The sequence below is a fragment of the Zeus faber genome (assembly GCF_960531495.2).
Source record: "Zeus faber genome assembly, chromosome: 15".
NCBI classification, from domain to species: Eukaryota; Metazoa; Chordata; class Actinopteri; order Zeiformes; family Zeidae; genus Zeus; species Zeus faber.
The window spans coordinates 13629818-13657317 of record NC_137194.1 but is presented as its reverse complement, the minus strand read 5'-3'; the positions used below and the strand labels follow the sequence as shown (position 1 = coordinate 13657317).

At 46.4% G+C, this 27500-nt stretch overlaps 2 protein-coding genes and 1 long non-coding RNA gene across 4 annotated transcripts; all 3 read left to right on the top strand.

Annotated features, from left to right (window-relative positions):
* The first annotated feature begins 5550 nt into the window (after positions 1 to 5550).
* LOC307241065 (potassium voltage-gated channel subfamily A member 3) lies at positions 5551 to 7317 on the top strand. The gene has a single exon (XM_080015035.1). It carries the CDS (start codon positions 5714 to 5716, stop codon positions 7289 to 7291), a length of 1578 nt encoding a protein of 525 aa, XP_079871161.1. The 5' UTR covers positions 5551 to 5713; the 3' UTR covers positions 7292 to 7317.
* Positions 7318 to 7747: 430 nt separating this feature from the next.
* Positions 7748 to 12852, top strand: LOC307241632. Its single transcript, XR_013844560.1, has 3 exons — positions 7748 to 8554; positions 11884 to 11963; positions 12051 to 12852. It is a non-coding gene; the product is annotated as an uncharacterized lncRNA (long non-coding RNA).
* Positions 12853 to 22636: 9784 nt separating this feature from the next.
* On the top strand, positions 22637 to 26402 carry kcna2b (potassium voltage-gated channel, shaker-related subfamily, member 2b). 2 transcript variants are annotated; one of them, XM_080014995.1, is made up of 2 exons: positions 22637 to 22814; positions 24317 to 26402. In XM_080014995.1, the coding sequence occupies exon 2, from the start codon at positions 24434 to 24436 to the stop codon at positions 25928 to 25930; it is 1497 nt and encodes a 498-aa protein (XP_079871121.1). In that variant the 5' UTR covers positions 22637 to 22814; positions 24317 to 24433; the 3' UTR covers positions 25931 to 26402. The 2 variants fall into 2 exon arrangements, with proteins under 2 accessions (XP_079871121.1, XP_079871122.1); XM_080014996.1 differs by lacking the exon at positions 22637 to 22814 and adding an exon at positions 23463 to 23694.
* The last annotated feature ends 1098 nt before the right edge of the window (positions 26403 to 27500 follow it).

Below are 27500 nucleotides of genomic sequence, written 5' to 3'. Positions count from 1 at the left end.
AAAGGAGCGGCACGAGAAAGAAAACGAAGGGATTTCTCCGGCAAATTGAGAGAGAGAGAGAGAGAGAGAGAGAGAGAGAGAGAGAGAGAGACTAGGCAGAGGCAGGGGAAGAGGGATAGAAGGGAGGGCGAGATGTGGAAAGAGACAGAACATGGGTCAGAGATTTGGAAGCGGGCAGGGGACGGGGTGGTGGTGCGGTAGGTTATGTTTTGATCCTTTCGACTCGGGAAAACATGTCTTCCCCCGGTTTTGGGCTCCAACAGGCTCGGTACCGTGGGAGATGCAGAGGTTTCGCTCCTTTATGTTTTATGGATTCGCCAGAAACACACTCTCACGCAATGAGGTTGGTTTAGCAGCTGCTGCCATTGTTACCCTTCTCCCTTCCTCTAATCAACTGCTCAAAAAAAAAAATGTCAAAGAAAAAAAAAGATGGGGTTGCTAAGTAGGGCAGGAGACAGAGACAAACACTCCAATTAATAGATAATTACCAGAGCTTTACTATTCATCAAAGTCCTAATTCACCGTGCCCTCTCCGGAGTTTCTATGCAGTAGGATGGCACGTTGCGACGCTCTCCTCGATCAACTTCAGCCGAGCCGGGTTTTCTCAGGCACTTGTTGAAATAGTTCACCGGGACCAGGATGTTTTGCTTTTATTATTTTTTTTCCACCTTTCCTGGGTTTGTGATTTTCTATGTATAGATGGAGCTGATCGACGCGTGTGAGGCGGGGAAGCCCCCCTCGCCTTCTGCACGCTGGCGCTGACATGCCGGAGAGCTCCGGGGAGAGAGGGATGGTATCCATTATGCATATGTATCGCCCCGCTACCACATCTTCATATTTATGACACGCGTTCCAGTCATGCCGGAGCAGTTGGAGAACACCTTCCTGGACCCAAACCCGCCCTGAAAAGCGGCCGTCTTACCGGATTGGGGACAGTGCAAAGACATTTCTTTTTCTAATCCGTATTCACAGCTGACCACAGCATGTTTGCTTCTGTTGTGTGTGTGTCTGTGTGTGTGTGTGTGTGTGTGTGTGTGTGTGTGCGCATGCGTGCATGCGCGTGTGTGTGTGTGTTGTGGTTTCCTCCCACCACGCACATGGAGACACACACTCATTAGACTCACACAATAACAAAGTGCCACGACCAGCCGGCGGTAGGATCATCTCTCCCTCACATCTTGTGGTTTTCTCCAGCATCCGTTGCTCCGTTGCCGGGTTACGGGGCCTGATGCGGCTCCTGGCCAGCTGGGCTTTGTGCTACAGATGGCCTCGTCCTCCCTCCCTCTCCACCTCTTTTTTGCGCCTTTGTTCCCTCCACTGTGCCTCTGTCCTATGCAGCTGCAAACTGCAATAGTATCTACAGTTATGTTAATGCAAGTGGATGATTAATTAGTTTGCACACGGGTGCTTTGTCCACATGGCCGTCCTCTTCATTTGTGAATATTCCAATTTGAGCCTGTCTCTGTGATTTGCTGGCTGGTAATGAATGTGTGCGTGTGCGTGTGTGTGTGTGTGTGTGTGCGTGTGTATGTGTGTGTGTGTGTGTGTGTGTGTGTGTGTGTGGGATGGGAGCCGGAGGTCTGTCGGCAGCAGTGAGGGGATTTTTAATGAGTGGGTTGCAGAAAGAAGTTCCTTATACCAAGCACTGGATTGATACGAGATCCAAATCTGATTAATTGTATTGACAACTGCTCCCATTAATTAGCTCACCTCGAAACAAATTAGTGAACGCCAACTTAGAACAGGAACAAAATAAGATCCTATGTTTTATAAAGACGGGAATAGCCAGCGCATAAACTATTGTTAAATCTGAGCAATTAGCATGTAGCGGGGTTATACCCATGCCTTTTTAAAAATCTGTATTTGCATTATTATAATAATTACGCAAATAAATCCAGGGTTCACAATGTAAAAGCTTGACGATGTTAAAAAAAACCCCATCTCCCTCTGACTTCCTCTTGTCACGCCTCTCACCTGTTCGACCTCTCTGTCTGTCTCTCCGTCTCGCTCAATCACGTGAATTTTGCCGTCACTGCTTTGAGGATATTCGTCAGGATCTAACCCTAAAAAAAAAAGATAAGAACATGTCACAGTCGGCTATGGGGAGCTGTGTTCAGGCCCTCGGTGACCGGACGCCTCACAACTGTCTCATTATGGCCTGGAAGACTTGGCACGTCGGGAGCATCTCTTCCAGGAAGCCCTTCACACCTTCTCTGGATGGGAATTCCAACCTATCCTCGCTCCGCCGGAGTGTTTGAGTCCTCTAGCACTTGTGTAAGCACCTGCGCCTCAGCATTTCTGATGGAAAAACACACATTCATAATTGTTTTACTCTACATGGAAGAGTCAGCAATCAGAATCAGAATGAGAAATAACACAAATAGCAATGGAATAACCTCAGAATACCATGTGAACAAAATGTACTCCTGGGGTGCAGCCTTAGCCGGGTGTATTACTTTAACCCGGTCAAAGCCAAAAAAAGACGTGGCAAAACGAAGTACTTGACAGCTGAGAGGATGGTAGTGATTAGGGAAATGTCAGGATTATATTATGAAGTGGCCCATAATTCAAAAAAGCACATTTCTCAGAGGCACATGGAACAGTCCGTCCAGGACTAAACCACCAGCGCTGACTTGTAAAGGAGGAGGACGAATTAAATAAAAAAAGAGCATGGACTGCATTTCATCCTGCCCCAAGAGACTAGAAACAGGAAGTGGCACCAATATCTGCTGTTAAATTAAATATGATATTGTTATTTGGAAAGACTACAAAATACACTGAGATGTATTTAAGACAGATTTAAGACATGCGCCTTCGGTCTTTTTTCCCATTGGACCTCATTTAACCAAAGTGAGAAGCTGCAGCAGAGTGGTGAGTTTCTGAGCAGTGAAGTGATCAGCGAGCTGCCAACTAACTAAGGAACCAACATTTTAATAAGGCCTGGATTGAAAAATAGTGAACCTATCCTTAATAGTTGAACAACTTGCCTTGCAGTGATACTTTTCATACTCAATATTTATAGTGCACCATATTGTAAAAACGAATAAAGTAAGTTATCTAATCTAAAGAATCAATGTAATTTAATTTATAATGCATAGTATTTGTGATATGCAAACCACATCACTTCTCATGTGGCATAATTATTTCCCATTATTATTCATTACACTGGCACTCGGAATCTGTAATATCAAGGAGTTCTAGTCATCTCTCATGGCTTCGTTTGCGCTCGGTGGGGCCAATTCCAAACCGAGTAGATACCGAAAGTTAGTATTGCGCCACAGAATCATCTAGCTTTATTACAGCCGCTGAAGGGATGTCTGAGCATCCCCTGCAGGAGTCCAAACCAGCCTATTTTCTCAAGTGCAACCAGATGTCCATGACCTCAGCCAGCTGAGCTGCACTTCCTGCAGAGTGACCCACTTCCTCCCCTCCGCCACCAACAGAACATGCTCTTCGGGGCTTGTTTAACTGCCTCTCCGCACAGCACGTTTCAATTTGAGGCATTCAAGTGCAATGTGCAAGGTAGCCTAATTTCTTAGGTTAATAAGGGAGTTAGGTTGAGCCTATATTTATCGGGGAGAGTGGAAACCACATTAAAAGGCCCTTTGGCTGTCCCCGAGCTCTTTCCCGAAGGACCGACCGGCCCTTTTAATACAGGGCAGCCTCAGAGTGGCCTCAATAGGAAAAACTGCTCCACTCTAAATTTACCACGCACACAATAGTTAATGAAATCAGATATGAACATTGTTTTTCTGCTTATGCATAATAGAGTTTCTAAAATGTATCAAATGTTTAACTGGATTTTTTTTTTCTGATGCGCGTGCACGCTTGTGTGTGTGCGTGTGTGGGCGTTGGCGTTGGTGAGTGGAGCCCGGTTTGTCAGATCCGGTGTTGCCACGCATTGCCTGTTGATGGCAGACTTCTCGGATTAGTCCAGTCATCCAAAGCTCATTTAATTTAATCGAGAGGAAGCAGATGTTCACTTTGCAGCAAACACAGCCATCCTTCACAATTAGCCCAAGAAGGTTCCTTCCTTTCTCTTCTCCTCTGGCCACTCGGGTTTTTTCTTTACACTCGATCTCATTGTTGTGCGTGTGTGTGTGTGTGGGTCTGTGTGGGTCTGTGTGTGTGCGTGTGTATGTGTGCAAAGACAAGTTGCACCCGTTTGTACATGAATAACACACACATAAAAAGATATTTTCGATATCTAACTATTCAATCGAAGTCTACTCATTTCATTCGCTGACTTTAAGGAGATGTTCGTAATGCCCTTTTGAAAAACAAACAAACCAAAAAAAACAAAAAACACAAAGCGATTTAATTTCAGCCTCATTTCAAAATGCATATCAGGGACGGCAAGAAAGGACAGGGGGACGGGGCGTGTGGACAGAGACTGGAGTTCAATCAATATTTTACAAACACAAGGAAACAAAAAGTTTTCTTGTGTACCTGTGTTTTTCGCGAGTGAAACGCTCCGTGTCGAAGGGAATGAAATGAAGTGGGCCAGCCTAATTTATAGACGAGTGGTTAGACAAGTGGCTCGTCGAGCTGCTTGCATGATGAGCATTTTCGCTAAAAATAGCAAACTTACTTTGAATCCGTGGTTTATAAACGGACAAACGGTCGTCCCACAATGTAACCTTGTTTGGTTGAAAAGTTAGGGGGCTAAAAGCCACCGTTGTTTCAATATTAAATTTTCTGAAATTCCATCACTCCACGGTCGGAAAGTAAAAACAAGACGTAACAAATCTTCATGAGCGTGGTGGCTCGTAATCAGCGGGGCAAAAAAGAAACCCCGCTGGGAAAATTTTGCTCTTTCAATCTATATATATATTTTTTTTGATGCTCTCTCCCTCTCACCCCTTCTCTCTCTTATACCCAGAATACTTGCATGCTTATAAAATGTATCACACAAGACATGCAAGAGCTGGACAGAGAACAGAGGATAGAGAGCTGAGTGACCTGTTGAATTCATCTACAGGTATGGCTCTACATGAAACACCTCTGTCTGCACTTCTGTTCTTTTACAAGTGGCTCTAGGAATAAAGAACATTTTGTGCAAATAACACATTTTTAATATGCTGTATTTTTGTATATTTGTTGTATTAATTTGTAAGCTAATGTCTGTTTAAAAAAAAAGTATTCCTTGCAACAGCTGATAGGATGCATGATGGGATGCTTGTAAAATGCATACTATATGCAGAGATATTTATAAAAAGACAGCACTCTTACAAATGAGGTGTGTGCGAGGGGGAGGGAGGGACGATGGAGGGGGGAGGTGAGAGTTGGGTGGATGGAGGGTGGGGCGGGGTGGAAGCATGGCACCGAAGCTGGTGCTGAATGACGCCTGTCAGTGGCTCCTTGTTTATGTCGGTGCGCACACGGATTGGCGGAGCCGCCAGAGAAGGTACCCATGCCGCGCCGGCGCGCCGTGGGCGGGTGGAGCGCCTGTTTATAAACCCAGATACTCCTCCAGCCGTGGGCGGGAACACCAACTGTGGAGGGTGAGCGTGAGTGAGAGAGAGAGAGAGAGAGAGAGAGAGAGAGAGAGAGAGAGAGAGGGAGATAGAGGAGCGGTGGAGGTGGAGGAGACGAGGCTGTGGTTGTGGCGGTGGCAGGCGGCGGTTGCGGCTGACCGGACCTGGGGGGGGCTCGCTGAGGGGGCGCGGTCGCCCCCTGGACGCGTCTCCATCCCCACGCGCGACCGGCGTGCATGGACGACCACCTCAGCCTCCTGCGACCCCCCCCGCCGAGCGCGACCAAAACCCGCGGCGACACCCTGGTGAACCACGGCTACACCGAGACGGACGCGGCCGCCGACGTGATGACGGTGGCGGCGTGTGGCGACAACAACATGCTGGAGGAGTCGGCGGCGCTGCCGGGCCACCACTCCCTGGACCGATACGAGCCGGACCACGAGTGCTGCGAGCGGGTGGTCATCAACATCTCGGGCCTGCGCTTTGAGACCCAGCTGAAGACCCTGTCCCAGTTCCCCGAGACCCTGCTGGGCGACCCCAAGAAGAGGATGAGGTACTTTGACCCGCTCAGGAACGAGTACTTCTTCGACCGGAACCGACCGAGCTTCGACGCCATCCTCTATTACTACCAATCTGGGGGGCGCATCAGGAGACCGGTCAACGTGCCCATCGACATTTTCTCCGAGGAGATCCGCTTCTACGAGCTGGGCGAGGAGGCGATGGAGAAGTTCAGAGAGGACGAGGGCTTCATCAAGGAGGAGGAACGGCCCCTGCCGGAGAACGAGTTCCAGAGGCAGGTGTGGCTGCTCTTTGAGTACCCGGAGAGCTCCGGTCCCGCCCGGGGAATCGCGATCGTGTCCGTGCTCGTCATCCTCATCTCCATTGTCATCTTCTGTTTGGAGACGCTGCCGGAGTTCCGAGACGACAACAAAGACCCGGTCACCGTCGCGCCCGCTATTAACGGCACGACCCCGTACTTCGCCAGCCCCTTCTCGGACCCGTTCTTTGTGGTGGAGACGCTCTGCATCATCTGGTTCTCCTTCGAGCTTCTCGTGCGCTTTTTCGCGTGCCCGAGCAAGGCCATCTTCTCCAAAAACATCATGAACATCATTGACATCGTGGCCATCATCCCCTACTTCATCACCCTGGGCACGGAGCTAGCGGAGCGGCAGGGCAACGGCCAGCAGGCCATGTCCCTGGCCATCCTGCGCGTAATAAGGCTGGTCCGGGTGTTCCGGATCTTCAAACTTTCCCGTCACTCCAAGGGTCTCCAGATCCTGGGGCAGACCCTGAAGGCCAGCATGCGGGAGCTGGGATTGCTCATCTTCTTCCTCTTCATCGGAGTCATCCTCTTCTCCAGCGCCGTCTACTTCGCCGAGGCCGACGACCCAGACTCGGGGTTCAACAGCATCCCCGACGCGTTCTGGTGGGCCGTGGTCACCATGACCACGGTCGGCTACGGCGACATGCACCCGGTGACCATCGGGGGTAAGATCGTGGGGTCCCTGTGCGCCATCGCCGGCGTGCTGACCATCGCGCTGCCCGTGCCCGTCATCGTGTCCAACTTCAACTACTTCTACCACCGGGAGACGGAGGGCGAGGAGCAGGCGCAGTACCTCCACGTGGGCAGCTGCCAGCCCCTGGCGGAGGCCGAGGAGCTGAGGAAGACGCGCTCCTCTTCGTCCCTGAGCAAGAGCGAGTACATGGTGATCGAGGAGCACGGCTTCAAACCGCAGCAGAACTTTGGCACGGCCACGCAGAACAACTCGCAGAACTGTGTGAACATAAACAAGAAGATCTTCACCGACGTCTAGAGGGTTTAGAACCAGGGTCCCGGACACGGCGGGTTGGTTGGTGGTGGTGGTGGTGGTGGTGGTGGTGGTGGTGGAGAGGGGGGTGGGGCGCGTTCGTCGACACAGAAGTTGGAGGCAGAATCAGACACCGTGCGCTGCTGCCCTTTTGTCCCATTCCGAGGGTCGGAGTCTAACGTTTCCAATGATCCGAATCCACGGTTCTGTGCTCGGAGAGAAAAGCACTGGTGGAGTTGGACCCGTTGACCTGTTGTGCTTGCTGCAGCAGCCACTGCTCTTATCACAACGGGTATGAGGCACATGTGAGGCAAATATGAGGCACATGCTTTAAAGCTGCCGTGAATGATGACGGCAACATATATCGTGTCGAGATTGGCTGTAGCCTATATATATATATATATATATATATATATATATATATATATATATATATATATATATATATATATATATATATATAAATATATATACACAGTATATATAATATTCAGATTTGTTTGAATATATGTGTTTAAACGCGTGGTGTCTGAAAAAAACAGTTCAGCATATATTATCTCAATCTGATCGTCCTGTGCTTTGTCGTGCGTTAAAGTCTAGTCAGAAATGCTTGCGTCTACGGGAGTCATCTCTTACCCCCCTACATGGACGGTCCGTGTCCGTGTCGTAGGGGTCGTGCGAGTCAAACAGACATCCGTCCGGGAGCCAAAGCAGACGCACTCTCTCTCCCAGATCAAAGATGGAGCGCGCTCCTCTCTGGATGCCTCGCGCGTCGCCCGTTGTGATGCAGTCCCCATGACGACGGTCGTTTCCTCGGTAACCCCCAGTCACCGTTGCCATGGCATCCCTGTTTCCACAGTAACCTTCCAGATGGCTTGGAAACTATACTGAAGATTCTCATCTTAAAAAGGCTCATCGTCGGTGGCTGATCAGGCTTATTCATGGTCAAAGTAAAAGTGTAAGAAAAAGCTTCTATACTCAGTGCCACCATGGGGCCATTCAACAAGCTTACTCATCATAGTTTGTTTTGTGGCTTTAACAATGAAATATGAATAAAGTGTGACGATGGGCGTCCACCCCGCGGCCTAGAGACAAAGCATACGCACCACCTGCAGATGGATGGAGGGAACGGAGCTGAAGCAAAGAAGTGCCTGAGGAATTATGAATGGGCTGGGAGTGGGAGCGAGTGGAGCCTGGCGGCGTGGCCCGTGTTGGTGTGCTGCCCCGAACAGCCAGCAGAGGACGCTGTCTCCCCGCCGATGAGAGGAGGTGAGCAGGGCCCTGCGTCGAGCATGTCTTCTGCATGGGTGGCGGTGGTGCACCGTCATGGCCTCGTATTGACGTGTTCCTGTCGAAACGTCGTTATTGTCTTAAATAAGAAAACCGTGCAACGCTTGGCACGCTGCCTCATGTTATACCTCCGTGGATGAATGCACTTTTTCTTCAGCTCGGGCCACCGTTCGATGACCTTTTCACCCAATGAAGTCAGTGCATATCTCTCAGGGAAATGGCCCTGAATCAAATAAGCTCTGCGTTTTGGTACAGGCCTTATAAGGTGTATTGCATTATGCTTCAGGCCTAGTTTGTTGTTGTTGCCGCTGCTGTAATGATGCAATTATGTTTGTGTGCATGCGCGACGGACAGGGACAGCAGCAGAGAAAACAAGAAGTAAGAAACACGCGCTTCACCTTCAGTGACTTTGTCTCTCGAGGGTTTCTGTGCAGCATCTGTGAACCATCCATCCTACGTCGGACTCTGTGTCTCAGTGCCGCCCCCTGGCGGTTGCGGGCCGGGGAGGTGCACTGACACATGACGCTGTTATGATCCGCAAACAACTGAAAATAGACTCCGAAAAGAGACTGAAAATAGACTCAGCACTGGCTCAAATTGTAGGCAGGGCATTGCATTAAAAAAAAATAGAAAGATTTTAACATTGGTGTCTCTGCCTGAGAGGGTCTAACCAACATAGGAAGCCCTATTAATATCGTAAACGTTATGAACTGTCAACAAATCACCCTTAAGCTCTCATCGTGCGCACAACAGCACAATTTCCTCACAAAGCACCAAAGATTTTGCAATAATAATAATAATAATAATAATAATAATTACAATAATAATAATAATAATAATTTAATATATTTATACATTTACATATGTTTACCAAAAGTATTTGTGGGAGGTGTGAAATAAGCACTGGAATGCGTGCCTCGCCCCTCTATGTAACTAACTGAATTGATTTTGAGATTGAACAAAGTCGAGGATTGCTTGAATAATGTTATTGCTGCTGATCGCACGTTTCTATTTAGTATTTCCAGTTTTCTCCCAGTCTATCCAGCTATTTATTGTCTCATTGTGAAAACAGTGTGTTGCACACTGGCAGCGTTGATTCATGAAGGCAACACGTTTGCCAAGATCAGTGAATGACACGTTACTTCAGCACGTTTTAAATGTGGCTCTAATTTCCACAGTTTATATCAAAACCTGCCAAAACCACAATACTTGATAGAGCAAGTTATTGGATTACAGTGTGTTTTGCTGCTCTGTCTTTTGCAGTTCTGTTGAATGCTGCTGTCTTGGAGTTGGCTGATCCTACACCGGCCCTATTGATTGATGGGTGGTTTTATATTTAGTGTCCACCCAGACTGTTATCATTCTGACAGAGGAACAAGAGAGAGGGAGAGAAAACTGAAAAAGGGAAAGGGAAGAAAAGAATGATGGACAACCTGACGAAATCGGCTCATGCCATCTCCCAACCCCGTTTCCGAACAAGGAAAAAGAATGATTCTTAAGTGGTGATTATAAGGCTGTGTGGTTCCAAGAACCGTCAGTGACTAAGGACCCCATTTATTATGCAAACGGTGGTTCTTGTTCCACGTTTGTGGGTTTTTTTGTTTTTTTGTTTTGTGCTATTTAAACATTTCTTATTGCTTTTGAGTTGTCGGATGATAGGTGATGGCGCCAATTTGGAAAAATAACCAAACCCCTGTGATGGGTCAAATTGAACCAGGCTTAACAAGAATTCCTAGGATTAAAAATGACATTTAATAATTGTCAGTTATACGCAGTATTACATGGACGAAGAAATTAATAAATTATTAGTGCAATGTGGGATGACTACAAGCTGATGTAATTTGTATTGTGCAATATTGTTAATTATCAAAAAAACTTTCTGAACATTTCTGTTTGCAGCCAAAAAGGGCTGTTCTGTGGCGTAACCTCAGAGGAACCATTTTGGTTTCCAGTCAGTATCTTACTTTTAGTGTACCTCACATGCATTAAGCCGTGTGTGCATTTGTGCATCTTGTGTGTGTATCGTAGTGGTTTTTACTATCTCCACCTTACGGTTATCCCAAACTCGGCTCCTTTTTATTAAAGGGTCACCTTTAATCATGGTGTGTGACCTTTCAGGACCCCCATTGATTATACTGCCCCACCGCGACCCCCTGACCTTGACCTGTGACATCCACAGTGTTCAGGGAGAACATCCATTTTGGGTTCATGGGTTAAATGTCTGGATCATATCTTAAGATGCACAAAAAAATGGCTCGGAACAAAAGCAAACCTCCAGGATGACCAGGAAGAGAGACTCTATTAAGAAGGAGATGAGAGCTACTTGTGGATGATTTAAGGAGATTAGTCAGTCTGGAAGCTGCTGGGCCGGGAGCTCCTCTTCACACACACACACACACACACACACACACACACACACACACACACACACACACACACACACACACACACACACACACACACACACACACACACACACACACACACACATACAGACGCATAGGCACACACACACACACACACACACACACACACACATACATACATACACACACACACACACACATATACACACACACACACACACACACACACACACACACACACACACACACACACACACACACACACACACACACACACACAGTACAGTGGCCACTCATCTACTGTACTAAAAACTTCCTCTCCTCCTCCTATCTCTCTTTTCTTCTCCTCTCATCTCTTCCCCTGTCCTCATCTCAACTCCTCTCATCTCCTCTCCTCTCCACACCTTTCATCTTCACTCCTCTACTTCTCTTCTCTCCTCTCCTTCTCTTCTCTTCTCTTCTCTTCTCTTCTCTTCTCTTCTCTCCTCTTCTCTTCTCTTCTCTGTCCAGGATGATTCACTCATTATTTACCTGTGATTCCAGTGGGTTGTCTCTACTTTTTCATCATCAAGCTTCTGCTGTTTTGACTTGACTAACTGCAAATAAAGGAACCTTAAAAGTCTTCTCCCATCTCCTCTCATCTGCTCTCATCTGCTCTCATCTGCTTTTCTCCTCTTCTCTTCTCTCCTCTCCTCTCCTCTTCTCTTCTCTCCTCTCCTCTCCTCTCCTCTCCTCTCCTCTCCTCTCCTCTCCTCTCCTCATCCCTTACCAGTGATTATTTCCAGTGCCTGCGAGGTAATGAGACAGTGGGGACCACGGGAGTTGCCTTATGTAATTACCATCTATTGAGCTGTGTGACTGGTTCAAGTTTGTCGATTGTAACATATTTTTTTGACAATAATTTTCATTCCATCCTTCCTCCTCTCTTTTTCTTCCCCACAGGAGTCCACTCTTTGAATTGTTCATCCAGCATTGGCCTCCCGGTGGAGCAAAAGGTGGACGGAATTTCATCACACTATAAGGTCATTTTCTTGTGAATATATGAATTGTACAGTTTTATTAATGTTGTGGTGTCACATGCTAACTTCCTGTGACTTTTCTCTTAATAGGGGATAAAAAATGGGACCAGATTGAGAAAGAAAAGTTGAAGTGGTTCCTCCATAGCCCCATCGCTCCCCACCCGGCGGCGTGCCAGCACTTCCTGGATATACTGATAATAGATGGGGCCCTCAAAAAGTGGAGTGGAGAAAAGTGGAGTAAAGAGTCACGCATACTCAAATATGCAGGAGCAGGCAACAGGACTGCTTCTGTTCCCCGCTTGGGTCTACACAGCAAACCAGACCGTCATGGGATCAACAGGATATCATTCAGACAGCGACACATGCGACGTTGGAACCGCTGTGCACGCCATGTCGTTTGGGGAGTCACAGGGAACACTGTTCCAATGGAAAATATTCATACGAACAATGAAATGGATTCAGAGAAATATCCTCTTCGGTCTGAAAAGGGTGTTATCGGCCCGCAAGGTTTTACGTCATCCTCATGTTCTGGGAAAGTAATATATAATGCATACAGACAATACAATAGAGCTTTTGACTCAAATGAAGTAGTGGACATTATATTAAAGTCAGCAGTGATTTGCTACTGTATTTCGTTATCTCTACCATATGAAAGAAACCATGATACGAATGGAGGACTGTTTGCCACATGCCTAGTCAGCTCAGTGTGCTCTGTGTCGCTACCCTCTGGAACACACTCCCGTGTGCTGGTTGCTGCTATTCCCCTGACCAACACACAGAAAAATACACAGACACACACATACACACACATACAATTTGTGCACACACCCCTGCAGAGGGCTTTGTTTTGTTCCATAGCGCACGTTTGTTTTTGTTTTTTTGTTTTTTTTTTGGTGGGGGGCGGGGGGGCAGAATGTGTCAGGGGAAGGTTGTGTGTGTGCCAGTATTTGTCGTGTTATTGCGCTGTGCTGTCTTAAACATGACCCATGTAAACAGATTGTGACGTCTCATCTTTATTTATCTGTGAGGGAATCTCCACCAGAAAAGGAGTCTCCCCTCATCGTTTTTAATTTTTTGATTGTTTTTTAAAAAATTTTTAAATATGAGCAGAGCCCACACTCCGACTTTGGGTCGGGATAACACTGCCGGTCCACTCGAATCCAGATATTGGCGTCACAGAGCTGTGGTGCTCCCAGATCCAGATCGCGGATCCTCAGACAGTGACTCTCTTTTGGAAGTCAACAAAGGCTTCTGGCTGGTGGCCATGCAGCAGGGGCACCACAGAACACTTGCAGTCACACAACAAAAGCCCCTTCATTGCGACTGTAACAAACAGTTTTTTATTCACTAACAGAGAGGCTCAGAGCCAGCATTTATGAGATCATCTCCACTATGTATTGTATTCGGAGAGTTAATAACTCTACTTACTGGAAAGTCACCAATGGTTCCAAAGAATGTATGTTTTCCAACTTCAATGAAAATACATTACAGAATGTCCTTTTCATTTTGTTTATTTATATAGACTCTAATACTACTTATTTATATGTATGTGATAATCCACGTTGAGGTTTACAGTATGGTTGGTGAAAACTCAGGCATGATTAGGGGCCAAGACTTTTAAAAGGGGCAAGAAATGTAAACTCTTTATTTTGAACCACCTGATTGAACCACGTTTCCCTCTCCGCTAGCCGAGCAGATAGATGTCATCATTCTGGAAAATAATTGCTGCTCCTAGACTTAGATATAAGAGGCAGTGTGCTTTATAGACACAGGCACCATCCCAAAGGCCTTAAAAGTTATTATACCTTAGGGTGCTTTGCTCTGGACACTATTTTACAGGCTGCTCCAATTATGGAAAAAAGAGAAGTGGCTTAAACCAGCCGTCAATTGGTACACAGCGACTATCGGGAGTGATTTGGAGATTTATTCGACGACGTCAGACCAGCCCCTCTGTAAATGGGGCGTCCATAGGTGGGAAATTTACAAAAAAGTTGGAATTTGTTGATGCCAAAGCAACTCACTTGAATCAAAGCCAGGGAGTAACAAGATGGTAAACAGAAGTAACTTCTGATTATTTACTTATACTTAATATGCATTATTATTGGTATTATTGAGTAATAACTATGTAATAACTTGAGCTCTTTGAGAAGCACCCACTGTAAGACAATCCTCTGACTAATATTTTCGGAATACCGGTGCCCCCAAGTTTTGCAGAACGTCTTAGCTTCACCTGTTACAGACACACAGGAGGGATAATAAACCGCTGAGTCAGTTGGAGCCGTCATTGCATAGTGAATTTAAATGAGAACAGGTAGCGAGGAAAAACAAAGTAAGGCCAATCCGCCCACTTAGAACGAGAAAAGAAAATCGATCTCTTTTCACATTTCATCTCTCATTACGCCTGTGAGACAGCTTCCGCAGTTCTTGAAAGCCTTGAAGAAACCCGTGATGTCATCAAAGTGCACCACCAGCCGTGACACTCCAGCAGGAACTCTCCATAGCAACAAGGTAGCGGACGGGAAGCCTGGGAGAGCTGCTGTAGCAACGCAGCCTCCAGAATACTTCTCTATATGTTATAGCGATGTGTGCATGTTTTTGGTGGGGGTCCTTACTGACGTTAGGTGGAGGAAACCCCATGTGAGCACGGGGAGAACATGCAAACTCCAAACAGAAAGGCTCCTATCCTTAGGCTTCTTGCTGTGAGGCAGCAGTGCAATGCACTCAACTGTGTGAGCCTCAACTGTTGCAGAGTTCATGCCAAATTGAGCCGTACAAAGGTCTCTTAATATGGCGGAGAGGGGAAAACCTGCCTTAGTTTGTTTGTGTATATATAGATACATAAAAAAAAAAAAAAAAAGCATTGGCCTGTGCCCTGAAGACAAATGGAGCTCACAGGGTGGGGAGTCCCTGAGAATAATAAGAATGAAGGATTGTGATTCAGCCCTTCTATCTTATCTGTTATCTGAGCCACAGGCGCGCACACACACACTCACATACACACACACACTCACACGCACATACACAGCTTGTTTTATAGTGACAAAACAAAAACGTATCTTTTCCCACTTATTGTACATTTTGACCTGCAATCCTCTGATCCTCTGACACTACACCTATCTCCGAGCCTCTATCTACTTAGTCCTGCGAAGCCTCTCTGTATTGAACCGCGGGGCCTCACTATTGGTGGAGCACGGGCAGCCGGTTGCTAAGGAGGATGATGCTGTTGTGAGTGCTTCCCAGGAAATCAGATCCACTCCAGAGTGTTGATTGGCCGATCAGTTCCAGTTTGCAGCCAAACACAAATGGGGATGATAGGGAACTCCATCCTCTGACAGGCAGGATACATGGAAGCCCAGGCACACGGCACACTGCTGAAAGGCTCTCCATATAGACTGAAACGTAGTGCACACGCACACACGCACGGACGCACGCATGCGCGTGCACACACACACACACACACACACACACACACACACACACACACACACACACACACACACACACACACACACACACACACACCGATGTCGTGACCAAAACATTCTATATCCATCTATTTTTGCACTGATCGGATGCCAGTCAAGGTCTGGTTACTCCAGGAATAAGAAACACACGGTTGTGCCCTGACCTTTCTATCCTGCATTTTCCCTCCTCCTCATCACCCCCCCCCCCCCCACTCCCGATGCCCTTCTACTCTTCTCTGTTCCCCTCTTCTCATTCACCGCAGCTATTTCTCACTCGATCCCTCTCGACGTCCCCCCCCCCAAATTTCCCATCCGATCCTGTTTTAATTCATGTTAAACAAAGCCTGAGCTTTCACTTGAATCCGGATTTTGCTGTCACAGAGCCGTGGTGTTCCCCGTGCCGATCCTCAGACAGTGACACTCTTTTGGAAGTCAGCAAAGGCGCCTGCCTGGCTGGCAGCCATGCAGCAGGGGCACCACAGAACACTTGCAGTCACGCAACAAAAGCCCCTTCATTGCGACTGTAGCAAACTGATTTTGTTTTTCATAACAGAATGGCCCAGCCACCATTTATGAGCTAATCTCTGCAAGTTATTTCTATTAAGGGGGTTATAACTCTACTTACTGTAGAGTTATTTGGAACCAATGGTTCCAAATATATAGAAAATGTATTGATGAAAATGTCATTTATATATTTTTTGGTGTATTATAAGGGATAATCAACAACAAGGTGTACTGTTATTGGAAAATAAGGCGTGAAAAGAGGGGAAGATGCAGCAACCGAGGAATACAATCACATTCATTGTAAACTACCTTATTCAATCCCCCTTTCTCACCTCCAGCAGTAATATTTATTTTACCCCGAGGAGCCACATTGAAGCTGTTGAATCTCTGATTGAATCTCTTTTTTCAAGAGAAGCAGCACACGAGTGAAAAACATACAGATATTAAAACATCCAAAAGATCGTTCCGTCCAACGTCCAACAACGGTGAGAAAGGAGCTTGAACAAGCTCCTTTCTTACCTGCCAGGAAAAGCCGGACCTGTGCCCGGAAAAAAATAACACCTTTACTTCGACTATCATTCTGGAAAATGTTACTACCATTTGAATCCATCGTGAGAGCATTGTGCTTCATTGTGCTTTTAGGACACGGGCACCATCCCAAAGGCCTTAAAAGTAGTGCCAGGCCTCTCCCTTCAAGATGCTTTAGTCTGGACAACATTTTACGGCCTGTTCCAAATTATAAGGCACCGAGAGAAGCGGCTTAAAGCAGCCATGGAAGCAGCGGAGCTCCAATCCCTATAGCCAGAGTGTCGTGGCTATGGGGATTGGAGATATTGGAGATTTATTCGGCGACGCCACTGGACTCTCGGCCGGAAGGAAAGGACTTTTCAGCAAGGCAATGTTCTCACACCCCAAAATCAAGCAGGGAAATGTCCATTCATGAACGGAAGCGTGAATGTACAGAGTAGATTACAACATTCCAACTACTCTGGCAATGTATAATACATTGCGGGGAATGTAGGACATGCAAGGCGGCGGTGGTACAGGAGGTAGAACAAGTCGTCCAGTAAGCTGAGGGTTCCTGGTTTAATCCCCGGCTTCTCCTGGCAGCATGTCGAAGTGTCCTTGAGCAAGACGCTCAACCTCCAACTGCTCTCGATGAGCAGGTGTGCGCCTTGTACAGTTGCTGCCGCCATCAATTTATGAACATGAGGCATGTATTGTAAAGTGCTTCGAGTGGTTGCAAGATTAGGGAAGCGCTACATATGTTGCATCCGCGCTACCTTTTTTTTTTTTTTTTTTTGGTCTCGCGCAGTTTACCACCAACTCTCCGCAGACGGTCATGATTGCGTGTGGCTATTTGTGCCGGTGTTTGTGGATTGGAGGTTTTTTGCATTTTCTGCTCACCCTCCCTTGTCTCTATTCATGGTTTATTTCTAAACATTTCACGGGACAGTTAAACATCCAGGAATCTCTTGACACTGTTACCATCCACTGATCATATCAAGGCTCATAGACATGAAGTGTTGAACTCATTAAAGTGGAAACAAACGATGCGACTACATGAATATTTGACAGATGTGGCTTCCTAAGGGAGGCTACATACAATATATTGCATAGTAGAGGTTTGGGCAGGCAGCCAAACTGTTACAGAAGATTGTTTAATGGAATTACATTTGTTTTCATTAACTTTGTGTGTATTGCATATGCCTGCCTTCATGTGTTCATTGAAAATTCATGTAATAAGTGTGTTGCCTTCAGAGCAGTAAGGGCTCCCATATCTGACAGAGCGACAGAGAGTGAAACGCCTTCCACAATCGATGGCCGAGGACTCCACGCTGAAACGGAGGTCACATTTTGACACGGAGAGCAGAGATCACGTCCCACTGCTTTCTGCTGGGACGGTGGAACACTTCCAAGGTCAATCTCTAAATATAGCAGGACCTCAGTAGGAGACACGAAGGGAGACAGAGGGATGAGGGGTGAGGTTAGGTGATATAGATGGTTTATTATCCTCGAGGAGAATTTATCTACGGGGCAGGTTGCCTCCCCGCAAAAACCACATCTCTGTTGCTTGGTCACTGGTCATAATAACACTGTTGGATGCACAGCCACAAAAACAGGATTTAACCGCCACAAAGGATTAGAAGGTTAACAGGCACTCAAGTAAAGGAAAGTTTATTTCTACAGCCCTTAATCACAGCACAGTCCCAAAGGATTCTGTTGATTTTCCATAGAAATCAATAGCATCCTCTGCTCTGAAGCCTCACCCGGGCAAACAAAAGCCCCAGAAAACCCCTTGGGGGGGGGGGGGGGGGAAGAAACCTTGAGAAGGGGCCACAGAAGAAGGAATCCCCCTTCCAGGGCTGCGATCGATGCTGAGTGGGCGACATTAACAGCATAATCTGACAAATCATAGGTTAATGTGCTTATACAGTATACAGTGTTTAACAAGACAGTATGAGAGTCTTTTTTGCTGCTGGATAGCGCCCGCAGGGAAACGACCCCAGTAGGGGTGTGTTCAGTATCAGGACCAGTCCGCCAATGTAAATTGTCTAAGTGTGCTGAACTGGGGAAATGTCAAACGTAACTTGCAAAAACAAGTGTGTCATTTTTTGTGTGTCTTTGTGTGTGTGTGTGCATGTACTTCAATATGATTTCAAAGAGTATATTGTCACACAAGTACATAGGTAGATAGAAGTCTGCAGTGAACCGGCTTAGCGACCTTGAAGTTCCATTGAGCTGTTTAGTTGTTGTCTGGCCAGTGGCTTCACCAGAAAGCACCTGGGAAGCAGAACGTAATTGGAATGACACTGGCCATGTTTGTCTGTGTGCATGTGTGTGTCCTTGCTTATACATGTCTTGTCTGCATCTGGCCATGTGCATGTGTGTCCAACTGAGCGATCGCCTACTGCAGTACCGGCAGAGGTCGACGAGAGGGGAGAGAGCTCCTCCCCAGCAGGCTGTTACCACAAGTTGAACCAACTATGGGTATGTATGAGTGTGTGTGTGTGTGTGTGTGTGTGTGTGTGTGTGTGTGTGTGTGTGTGCATGTGTTCTCCCCACCTGTCATACAGGGTACAACAGAGCGCTGAGCCGGTTTCGCATTGGGGATGTTTCCGTGGTTGTGCTGACACACACAATTTGTAATAATGGTGTGTGTCATCATAACACAATCATTTTATGAATAAACACGTTTTACACACAATCATTTGTTAAAGAAAGAAATATCTCAGGTGAAAGACCGGGTGAAAAACGAATTCCTTGTAGTTTACTGTACTTACAATAGCTCTGGCCAGGGTTGCTGCCCTCAGATTGTATTTAATTAGCACTTTGCCTACTGGCAGAACAGGACTGTGTTCTAAAGTTTCTCTACCAGGTTCCATTTGGTCGGCCCGACTTAACAGGACGCAGAATAGATGGCGCTGCTCTCCCGAGGCCTGGCGCTACCTGAAGGTGAAAGAGAACTGGAAATTGAACTGAGAACTACGGACAGAATTTACATTTGACCTCCCTGGGAGTTAATGGTACTCCCAGCTCCGGAGCCGTTCCCCTGACAGTGACATAAACCAGTCTTTTATGAGCGAGCGCTGAAGGGAAGTTAAAGGGGGAGAAAAATTAAACGGAGTGAAATGAAATAATAAAAGATATTGAATATAACCTTGGAAAAGGAAACATTAAGGCTCTCAGGCATGACCCCCACTCCCTGCAATTCCCAGTAAGCCCCGTCTTCCCCCTCCTGCGAGTGAAAACTGGGTTCAAAATAATTAACATGAATGTGCCGGCAGAAGATGAATCATCACACCACTGACACGCAGGATAGGATCTAGGCGGCCGGTCCCCCAGTCGCCTTCCATTTCATAATGGGCCCCCGCTCATTTACATCGGCTGTCGATGAGGATTTAAGAGTTCTCGGCCATCCATCAGCCTGCTTATGTAAAAGTGTCGATACCAACTCACAAAGACCTTCAGCCGGATGGGGCTAACTGCTCATCAGCCAACCATGGGGAGTGAGCTATCGCGGCACGACCTGCGGCCCGGTGACATCACCTTCTAAATCAACATTATTATTTCGAGAATTGGGGGGTGGAGAAATACTGTGTGTCTTATAGAACCTCTCCTTGGGTGACAGATAGGGGCTGAACGAGCAGCGCGAGTTGAGGGAGGGCGTTTGGTGTTTCTCACGCTGTCTCTAGGGTGTTGTGGAATTGCTCTCTCTTATTTTTCTCTCCTCCTCCCTGCGTCATCCTTTTCCCTATGCCTGGAGACATATCTGGGTTTTTACCTGGCCCACTTTCTGATCCCCAGCTTCAGAGGAAAGAACAGAGGAGGGTGAATTGCATTCAAAAAGGCTCTTCTTTGCCCAGGCATAAAAAGCACATCTAAAAACATATTCATGGAGTTTGCAATTTGAAATAGTGTAATAGTGAAATGGTGATAGTGAGGAGTGTTTTACAGATACAAAGTGTGCTTACAGTTTGTGTGTGTGTGTGTGTGTGTGTGTGAGAGTGCGTGTGCGCACTGAACTAAATAGAGATCTCGGGTGGTGATCTTTATGCAGACAGTCCTAATGTGCACAACAGGGTTAACGATTCATTGACATTAAATCTCAATGTCAGTTACAGCCTGCGCAGCCATTATGCATACATCAGGAACACGCACAAGTGACACGCACAAGTTTACAGGTTGTGGAAACTGTCATGCCTATTTGTGAGGGATGCACTATTTGTGAGGGATGCAAATAATCTATAGCAATGGATTGTGGGTTTTACCTTTTTGGTCATCACACATATCTTGATGTACTGTAGCAGAGGAGAACGGGTTGTTTACAGCAAGCGGTTATTATCTCTGGGTCTGGACCTGGTGATATTTTTGACACTGCTCCCAACCTATTAGTGTCCGGGCCAGTGTCCCTAGTGCAGCCTTTGCCACCTGTTAATGGTGAACACCCTGCCAGAGACCCCGGAGCTTGGAGAGATTTCTACACTTTAGGCAACTAATGTCGTGGAGAAAAACCCCACTCTGAGGTTCTTTGACAAACAGGCAGCACTTAAGGAAAGTTGAATTCACAGATAAGACTTTTATTAAAAAATAACCAGCCTGAGTGAGGTCTGCAGAGTAGACCAAAAAAACTCTTTGGCTTGCAAAGTAATATATTATTTTCAATGCATTGGACTCCTCCTTGTTTCCATATTGTTTTTCTATCCTATCTTCTGAGCTCACCACCATATGGAGACCATTATTTAGAAGCCTAGTCTAACTCCGAGAGAGGCTCCAGGTCACTCAAAGTGACCCCCACACACCTCTGGCTTCTGAGAGGCCTCTCTGTCGAGACATGCTTTCACTCATACATTGTCCATATTATGTCTATATAAGTTATATGTTATTCATTCACCTCCGGCACAGTGACACAGAAGACGGGGGGTTGTGAACACCAGTTTATTGTAGAGAGTGGGCCATCTGGAATTAGCCCAGGAGCAGATAGACATGTCAGGACACGGGCTCCTATCCTGATTGTGCGTTGGGATGGGGGTTTTACCTGTTGTTCGTTAGACCAACCAACAAGCAACAGGTATGCAGCCACTCTGATCCCACTTACCTAGATCCAGGTCAGGTGTGGCTGATAAAACCACACCATCCCCACACCATATTCATATTATCCCTAAATACGTTATATCTTGTTTTCATGCAAATATATATGTCATGAGGTTGATTTGATACCCCAAACCCCTGCATTCATTTTCTATAGGTGATTGATGGAAGGGACCTCCTGCCTGCCTTCCACATCTGTTTCTCATTATGGCATACCCAACACAAAGACATGTTTACCTATCCATTGATCCTTAAAAATAACCTTAAAATTATACTACACTAACACATATCAACACTCAGATAATAGCTCACTGCCTTATATTCTCAAACTTTTTCATATCAAGTACAAGTACCCTCAATTTGATGAACATTGGGCAACACACCCAATTTAATAAGATTTTGTATTTGAAACATTAGATGATCTTTATCGCTATTCATGATTTAATCCAAACATCCATCCCTGTCAATACCTTATAATTAGGGAGATAACAGTGATACGGATACGGTGATGACAAAAACAGTCTTTATTGTAATTTCTCTAAGGAGGCTAATGTCTTGGAAAATAAACAATGTCTGAGTTAAACTATTTATAATTTTGTTGGGGGGCCCCTGGAACCTTTTGAAGGACCTGTGTGGAGTCGCCGGACGCATCTTAAGTGACTTAAAATACACTGTTGTGAACTTTCCTCCATCAAGTTGCCTTCTGCTCTTGAGCATGCCCCATTGATTTCACGAATAGAAGAAGAAATAAATAGAGATAGAAAAAAGAAAAAGAAATAGAAGATTCAGTGTTTTGCTCCAGAACACGAGGATAAATGACCACGCATGGAAAATCGAATGTTGTTTTCTGGCGATGGACATGTGATGGCTTTTGGGCGAAATAGGGAAGCATATAGTGTCACACCAGAAGATAGCTGATGCTGCGGGTTTTTTCGGCAGAGCGGCTCCGCCCTTCAGACGCACGCTGCGTCCCCTTTAACGCGGATCTGAGGATGAAGAGCCAGATAGAAGCGCACTGGGATCTTGGTATGCGCTGCAAGGTCCAACTGCAGCCCACGCACTTTCACGTCAAGCGACTGAATTATGGCGAATTATGAGACGTAGCAGCCGAAACTGTTTGTCGTGATGAGATGAGAGGAGGCAGCACCCAGTCGGAGCGATCGGTGGACTTGAAGGGGAAAGGAGAAGACATAATACAGGACTCGCCAACCATGAACGCCTAATGCCAAACCCTCTTCTCTACAGTGAAGCCAATTTGGAAACACATATGCGCATCGTCACCAAGTGGAACAGGGTGAATTTCTCTGCCTTGCATGTTGTTTAATCTGGCGTTATGGCCTGCAGAGATGCTTGGCTGCATGCTTTGACTAATGCATGGAAGTCTATTGTGTCTGTACATCATCAGCACCAGAGGAGGAGAAAAGATGCGATGGCTTGAGCATGGGCACCCGCCGCTCCAAAACACCTAACCTGCTGCTTCGCTTGGCATTAACCAAAAAAAAAGAAATGACCTAATGCATGAACCCTTGGGCTGCCTCGTCTCCGATCAGTGATCATTCGTTAACGCGATCAGCACAGACTGCGTTGTTCCGTGAAATGCGTTGTGAGAATGAGGCTCAAATTGTGCAACGACTCGTATGGCTGTTTCCCATTAGATAGATGTGGGAATGAGTTCACGCTAAAACAGCACAAATAACTGATGAAAATCCGGGGGGATGTGGAGCTTTATTAAGATCAAACAGGTGACTTCGTGTTAATTCTGCCGAAGCATGGGTGCTGGCTGTAACCACTCTCCTTCACTCGAGACTATTGCCGGGAGGATATGGTATTATTTTTTTTTTATTTCTTTTTTGTGAGGAGGGCGCTGGTATTTTTGATGATCAAGCTTTTCCCACCCAGACTGTCTCGAGAAATTCTGCACCAGATCAAGGGTATTCAGATACCAGCAGACCCCGCAGCCCCCCATGCATGGTGGTATCCTCACTCCCTGTTCCCTCTGCCGGGCTGCTGCAGAGCCGCTGCTCCGGGTGATGAATGGCGGCTTGACAAGGGCTCATAGCCGGTGACCGTGGGAGCCTGAGTTACGGGTGGACGCGCACGGGGTCTCCAGTGCGCGTCACGACTAATTAGAGGAAAACTACAACTGTAAACAAGCCCTTCCACACAATAAATAGGTGGGGTTTCATGGACTTCTCTGAACAATCATTTTACATCTCTGTGGCATGAAAATGATTTGATGACTTTGAAGCTGCTAAATAAATATTGAATTATATAAATGGAATCCATCACATACACCATTGGAGGAACTCTGCATATAATCACATTTGTTGCTTGTAATTGTACCTTATGAGAGCTAAGATGGCATTGCTTGGAAGCATATTGATCCTCTCGTGTGGTCACGCGAGAGAGAACTCATAACCCAATACAGAGACGCAATGGAGCCAATGCTCTTAAATGCCTCTAACCCTGCCACCCACCCCACACATAAACGTGCACACACATACAGACACATACAGATACACACTACACACCCTCAATGTAATTTCCAGCTCCTCGCAATTAATGGATGTTTTAACATCTAATCTCCTCACCGCCTTCCCACTGATCACATGCGTTTCAGATTTTCTGCCTTGTGATAACTATGATAAAGTCTAAATTATCCGAGCAAAAATAATTCACCATGAAGTCTAAATAAGACATAATTGTGATTGTGATTACTAAGGAGGCATGTTCACGTTAAAGTTGTTTTTTTTCGGTTTGTTTTTTAATCCCTGCTCTCTCTGTCCTCCTCTGTAGCCCATCACAAGCGTTTGAGAGTGTGCCTCACACTGAAAGTCTGTGGCGCCCCTAGCTTCCTGCGGCCAGCGGTGGCCCCACCCCGTCTGAAAACTGCAAATCTCATCCTCCACCAGTATGACGGTTGCAACCGGCGACCCGGTCGATGAGGCAGCAGCGCACCCGGGTCAGCCTCACGACCAGTATGACCCAGAACCGGACCACGAGTGCTGCGAGCGGGTGGTCATCAACATCTCGGGCCTGCGCTTCGAGACCCAGCTCAAGACCCTTTCACAGTTCCCGGAGACCCTGCTGGGAGATCCAAAGAAGAGAATGAGGTACTTTGATCCTCTCCGGAACGAATACTTTTTTGACCGAAACCGACCAAGTTTTGATGCCATTTTGTACTATTATCAGTCGGGAGGGAGATTGCGCCGACCTGTCAATGTGACCCTGGACATTTTCTCTGAGGAGATCCGGTTTTACGAGCTGGGTGAAGAGGCTATAGAAATATTCAGAGAGGATGAGGGCTTCATAAAGGAGGAGGAGCGCACCCTGCCAGAGAACGAGTTTCAAAGACAAGTGTGGCTGCTCTTTGAATACCCAGAGAGCTCTGGTCCCGCTCGCATCATCGCCATCATCTCTGTCATGGTGATCCTCATCTCTATCGTCAGCTTCTGCCTTGAGACGTTGCCAGTTTTTCGAAATGAAGAGGAGGAGATGCATAAAGTTTACCAGTTCATGTCCAACTCCACTTCCCCTTACACTTCTACTTATTTCACCGACCCCTTCTTCATTTTGGAGACTCTCTGTATTATTTGGTTCTCTTTTGAGTTCCTGGTCAGGTTTTTTGCGTGTCCAAGTAAAGCTGGATTTTTTGGCAACATAATGAACATAATTGATATTGTGGCCATCATTCCATACTTCATTACCCTGGGCACAGAGCTAGCAGACAGGCCAGAGGATGGCCAGGCGGGCCAGCAAGCCATGTCTTTGGCCATTCTGCGTGTCATTCGTTTGGTCAGAGTGTTCCGAATCTTCAAACTTTCCCGCCACTCCAAGGGGCTGCAGATCCTGGGACAGACTCTGAAGGCCAGCATGCGAGAGCTGGGCCTGCTCATCTTCTTCCTCTTTATCGGAGTCATCCTCTTCTCTAGTGCCGTTTACTTTGCCGAAGCAGATGAGGCGGATTCCCAGTTCAGCAGCATCCCAGAGGCCTTCTGGTGGGCTGTGGTTTCAATGACCACTGTAGGTTATGGAGACATGGTTCCCACCACCATCGGAGGAAAGATTGTAGGGTCTCTGTGCGCCATCGCCGGCGTGCTGACCATTGCACTGCCGGTCCCCGTCATCGTGTCCAACTTTAACTACTTCTACCATCGCGAGACGGAGGGTGAGGAGCAGGCGCAGTTCCTGAATGTCCCCAGCGTGCCTAAGGTCGACTCAGCGGAGGATCTGAAGAAGAACGGTCGAAGTGGAAGCGGCTCCACCCTTAGTAAATCTGACTACATGGAGATCCAGGAGGCGGTAAACCACAGCACTGAAGACTTCCGTCCTGAGAGCATGAAGACAGGAAACTGCACCCTGGCCAACACTAACTATGTTAACATCACTAAGATGCGTACAGATGTATAACCTGAGCTAGACTCTGACTCTCACAGGTCTGTAATATGGGGGATTAAAGGTTACTCCCTTGTGTTGGCTGACGCGTGGCGCCCCAGAGTGGGGATCTAGAGCCAATAAGTAAGATGGACCAGGAGAAGAGGGTCAAAAAGAGGACCTTGTTTCTCCTCAAGGAGAACATATAACAAAGTAACTGCTGTCCCATGCGATTTTTTTTTTAAATTTGGGACATTTTCAGTGTCTGCATGGAGTTAGTCTCACCTGTGTGACTGTATAATCATCCTTCCTGCAATGGTAGCCTAATAGTAGCCTAACCAGTAATAATCAATATACACAGCATTAAGGGACCACCAGTCGCTGCCCTAACTACTTAAACTGCTGTTAGAGAACTTTAACATTAACAATATGTTTTCAGCATAATACAAATTTAATATAAGGCTAACTCCTGTGATAACTCCATATATGGCATAGTGTAATCAATATTTGGGAGAATGTCATATATATATATACATACATATATATATATATATATATATATATATATATATATATATATATATATATATATATATATACTGTATATTGCTCTAACTGCCAAGGTCCTAAATTAAATAGAATAAAGCAACACCACTGAGCTCACAGCTCCTAACAGGTGGAAATTCAAAGCAGATAAAGAGTTTAACTCGTTCTCCCTTCTGGTGACAGGATTGTTCCCTCCACTGCCCATGCTACCAACTGGATGTTGTCTGGAAGAACTCACCTGCCTTTGTAGAGGCCAGTCCGGTGGAGGACTGACTCTTCCATAGTTTCAAACCACAGCAGCACAAACACTTTGTATCTACAATTCGACTTCACTTGGATTGACATTTTAAGAGGATGTATGTATGCGCGAGCCATATCTCTGCCTCTCTTGCAACCAGCCCCTGTAGTCTTTGGCAGGTGGATGGGGGGAAAAGTCTGTCCTGAAGCCGGGTGAACATCTTGTGTATGGATTGGTGTGTGTACATTCTATTTGCTGTGATTTATTGATCTATGTCCTGCTTCGGTAACGGTATGAATGTGTGTTTCTCAGCTTCTCCTGAGGTTGAGCGCCTATTTGTTGAGGCATAAGACACCAGACGGGTGTGGAAGAGATACGGAATGCTGTATCTGTAGTTTTGCAGGAGAGTGCCTATATCTCTGCCCTTCAAACTATTCCCACAAGTGTCTCTCTGTCCCCTCTCTGCCCCCTGAGCACTGCTCCATTCGACGCCACTGCCCAGCAATCACTGTCCTTTTCTCTACTTCATAGCATTCCATTTTTGTAGTAATCGTAGAGTTTGTTCCTAAAAATGCAATCTTAAGATTTTAGCAAAAGCACACAAGAGTGGGTTTTGTTTCCCTTCTGTCAGCAGCGAGTTCCACAGTGTTTGATTTTAATGGCTGTGAACCAAAACAATTGAATGTACAACAAATGATTAAGACTATTATGAATCGCAGAGCTCTTTTCAAGGAAATTCCAATTAGTGAAGGTTAGAAAGGGCCTCGAACAACTGAATGAGCTCCGATGTCTCTCTGAAATCCTTTTATGAGACCTTTCAGG

Bases quoted from the DNA above. Each gene is read 5' to 3' on its own strand.
- LOC307241065 (XM_080015035.1), top strand. From the start codon at position 5,714: ATGGACGACCACCTCAGCCTCCTGCGACCCCCCCCGCCGAGCGCGACC.
- kcna2b (XM_080014995.1), top strand. From the start codon at position 24,434: ATGACGGTTGCAACCGGCGACCCGGTCGATGAGGCAGCAGCGCACCCG.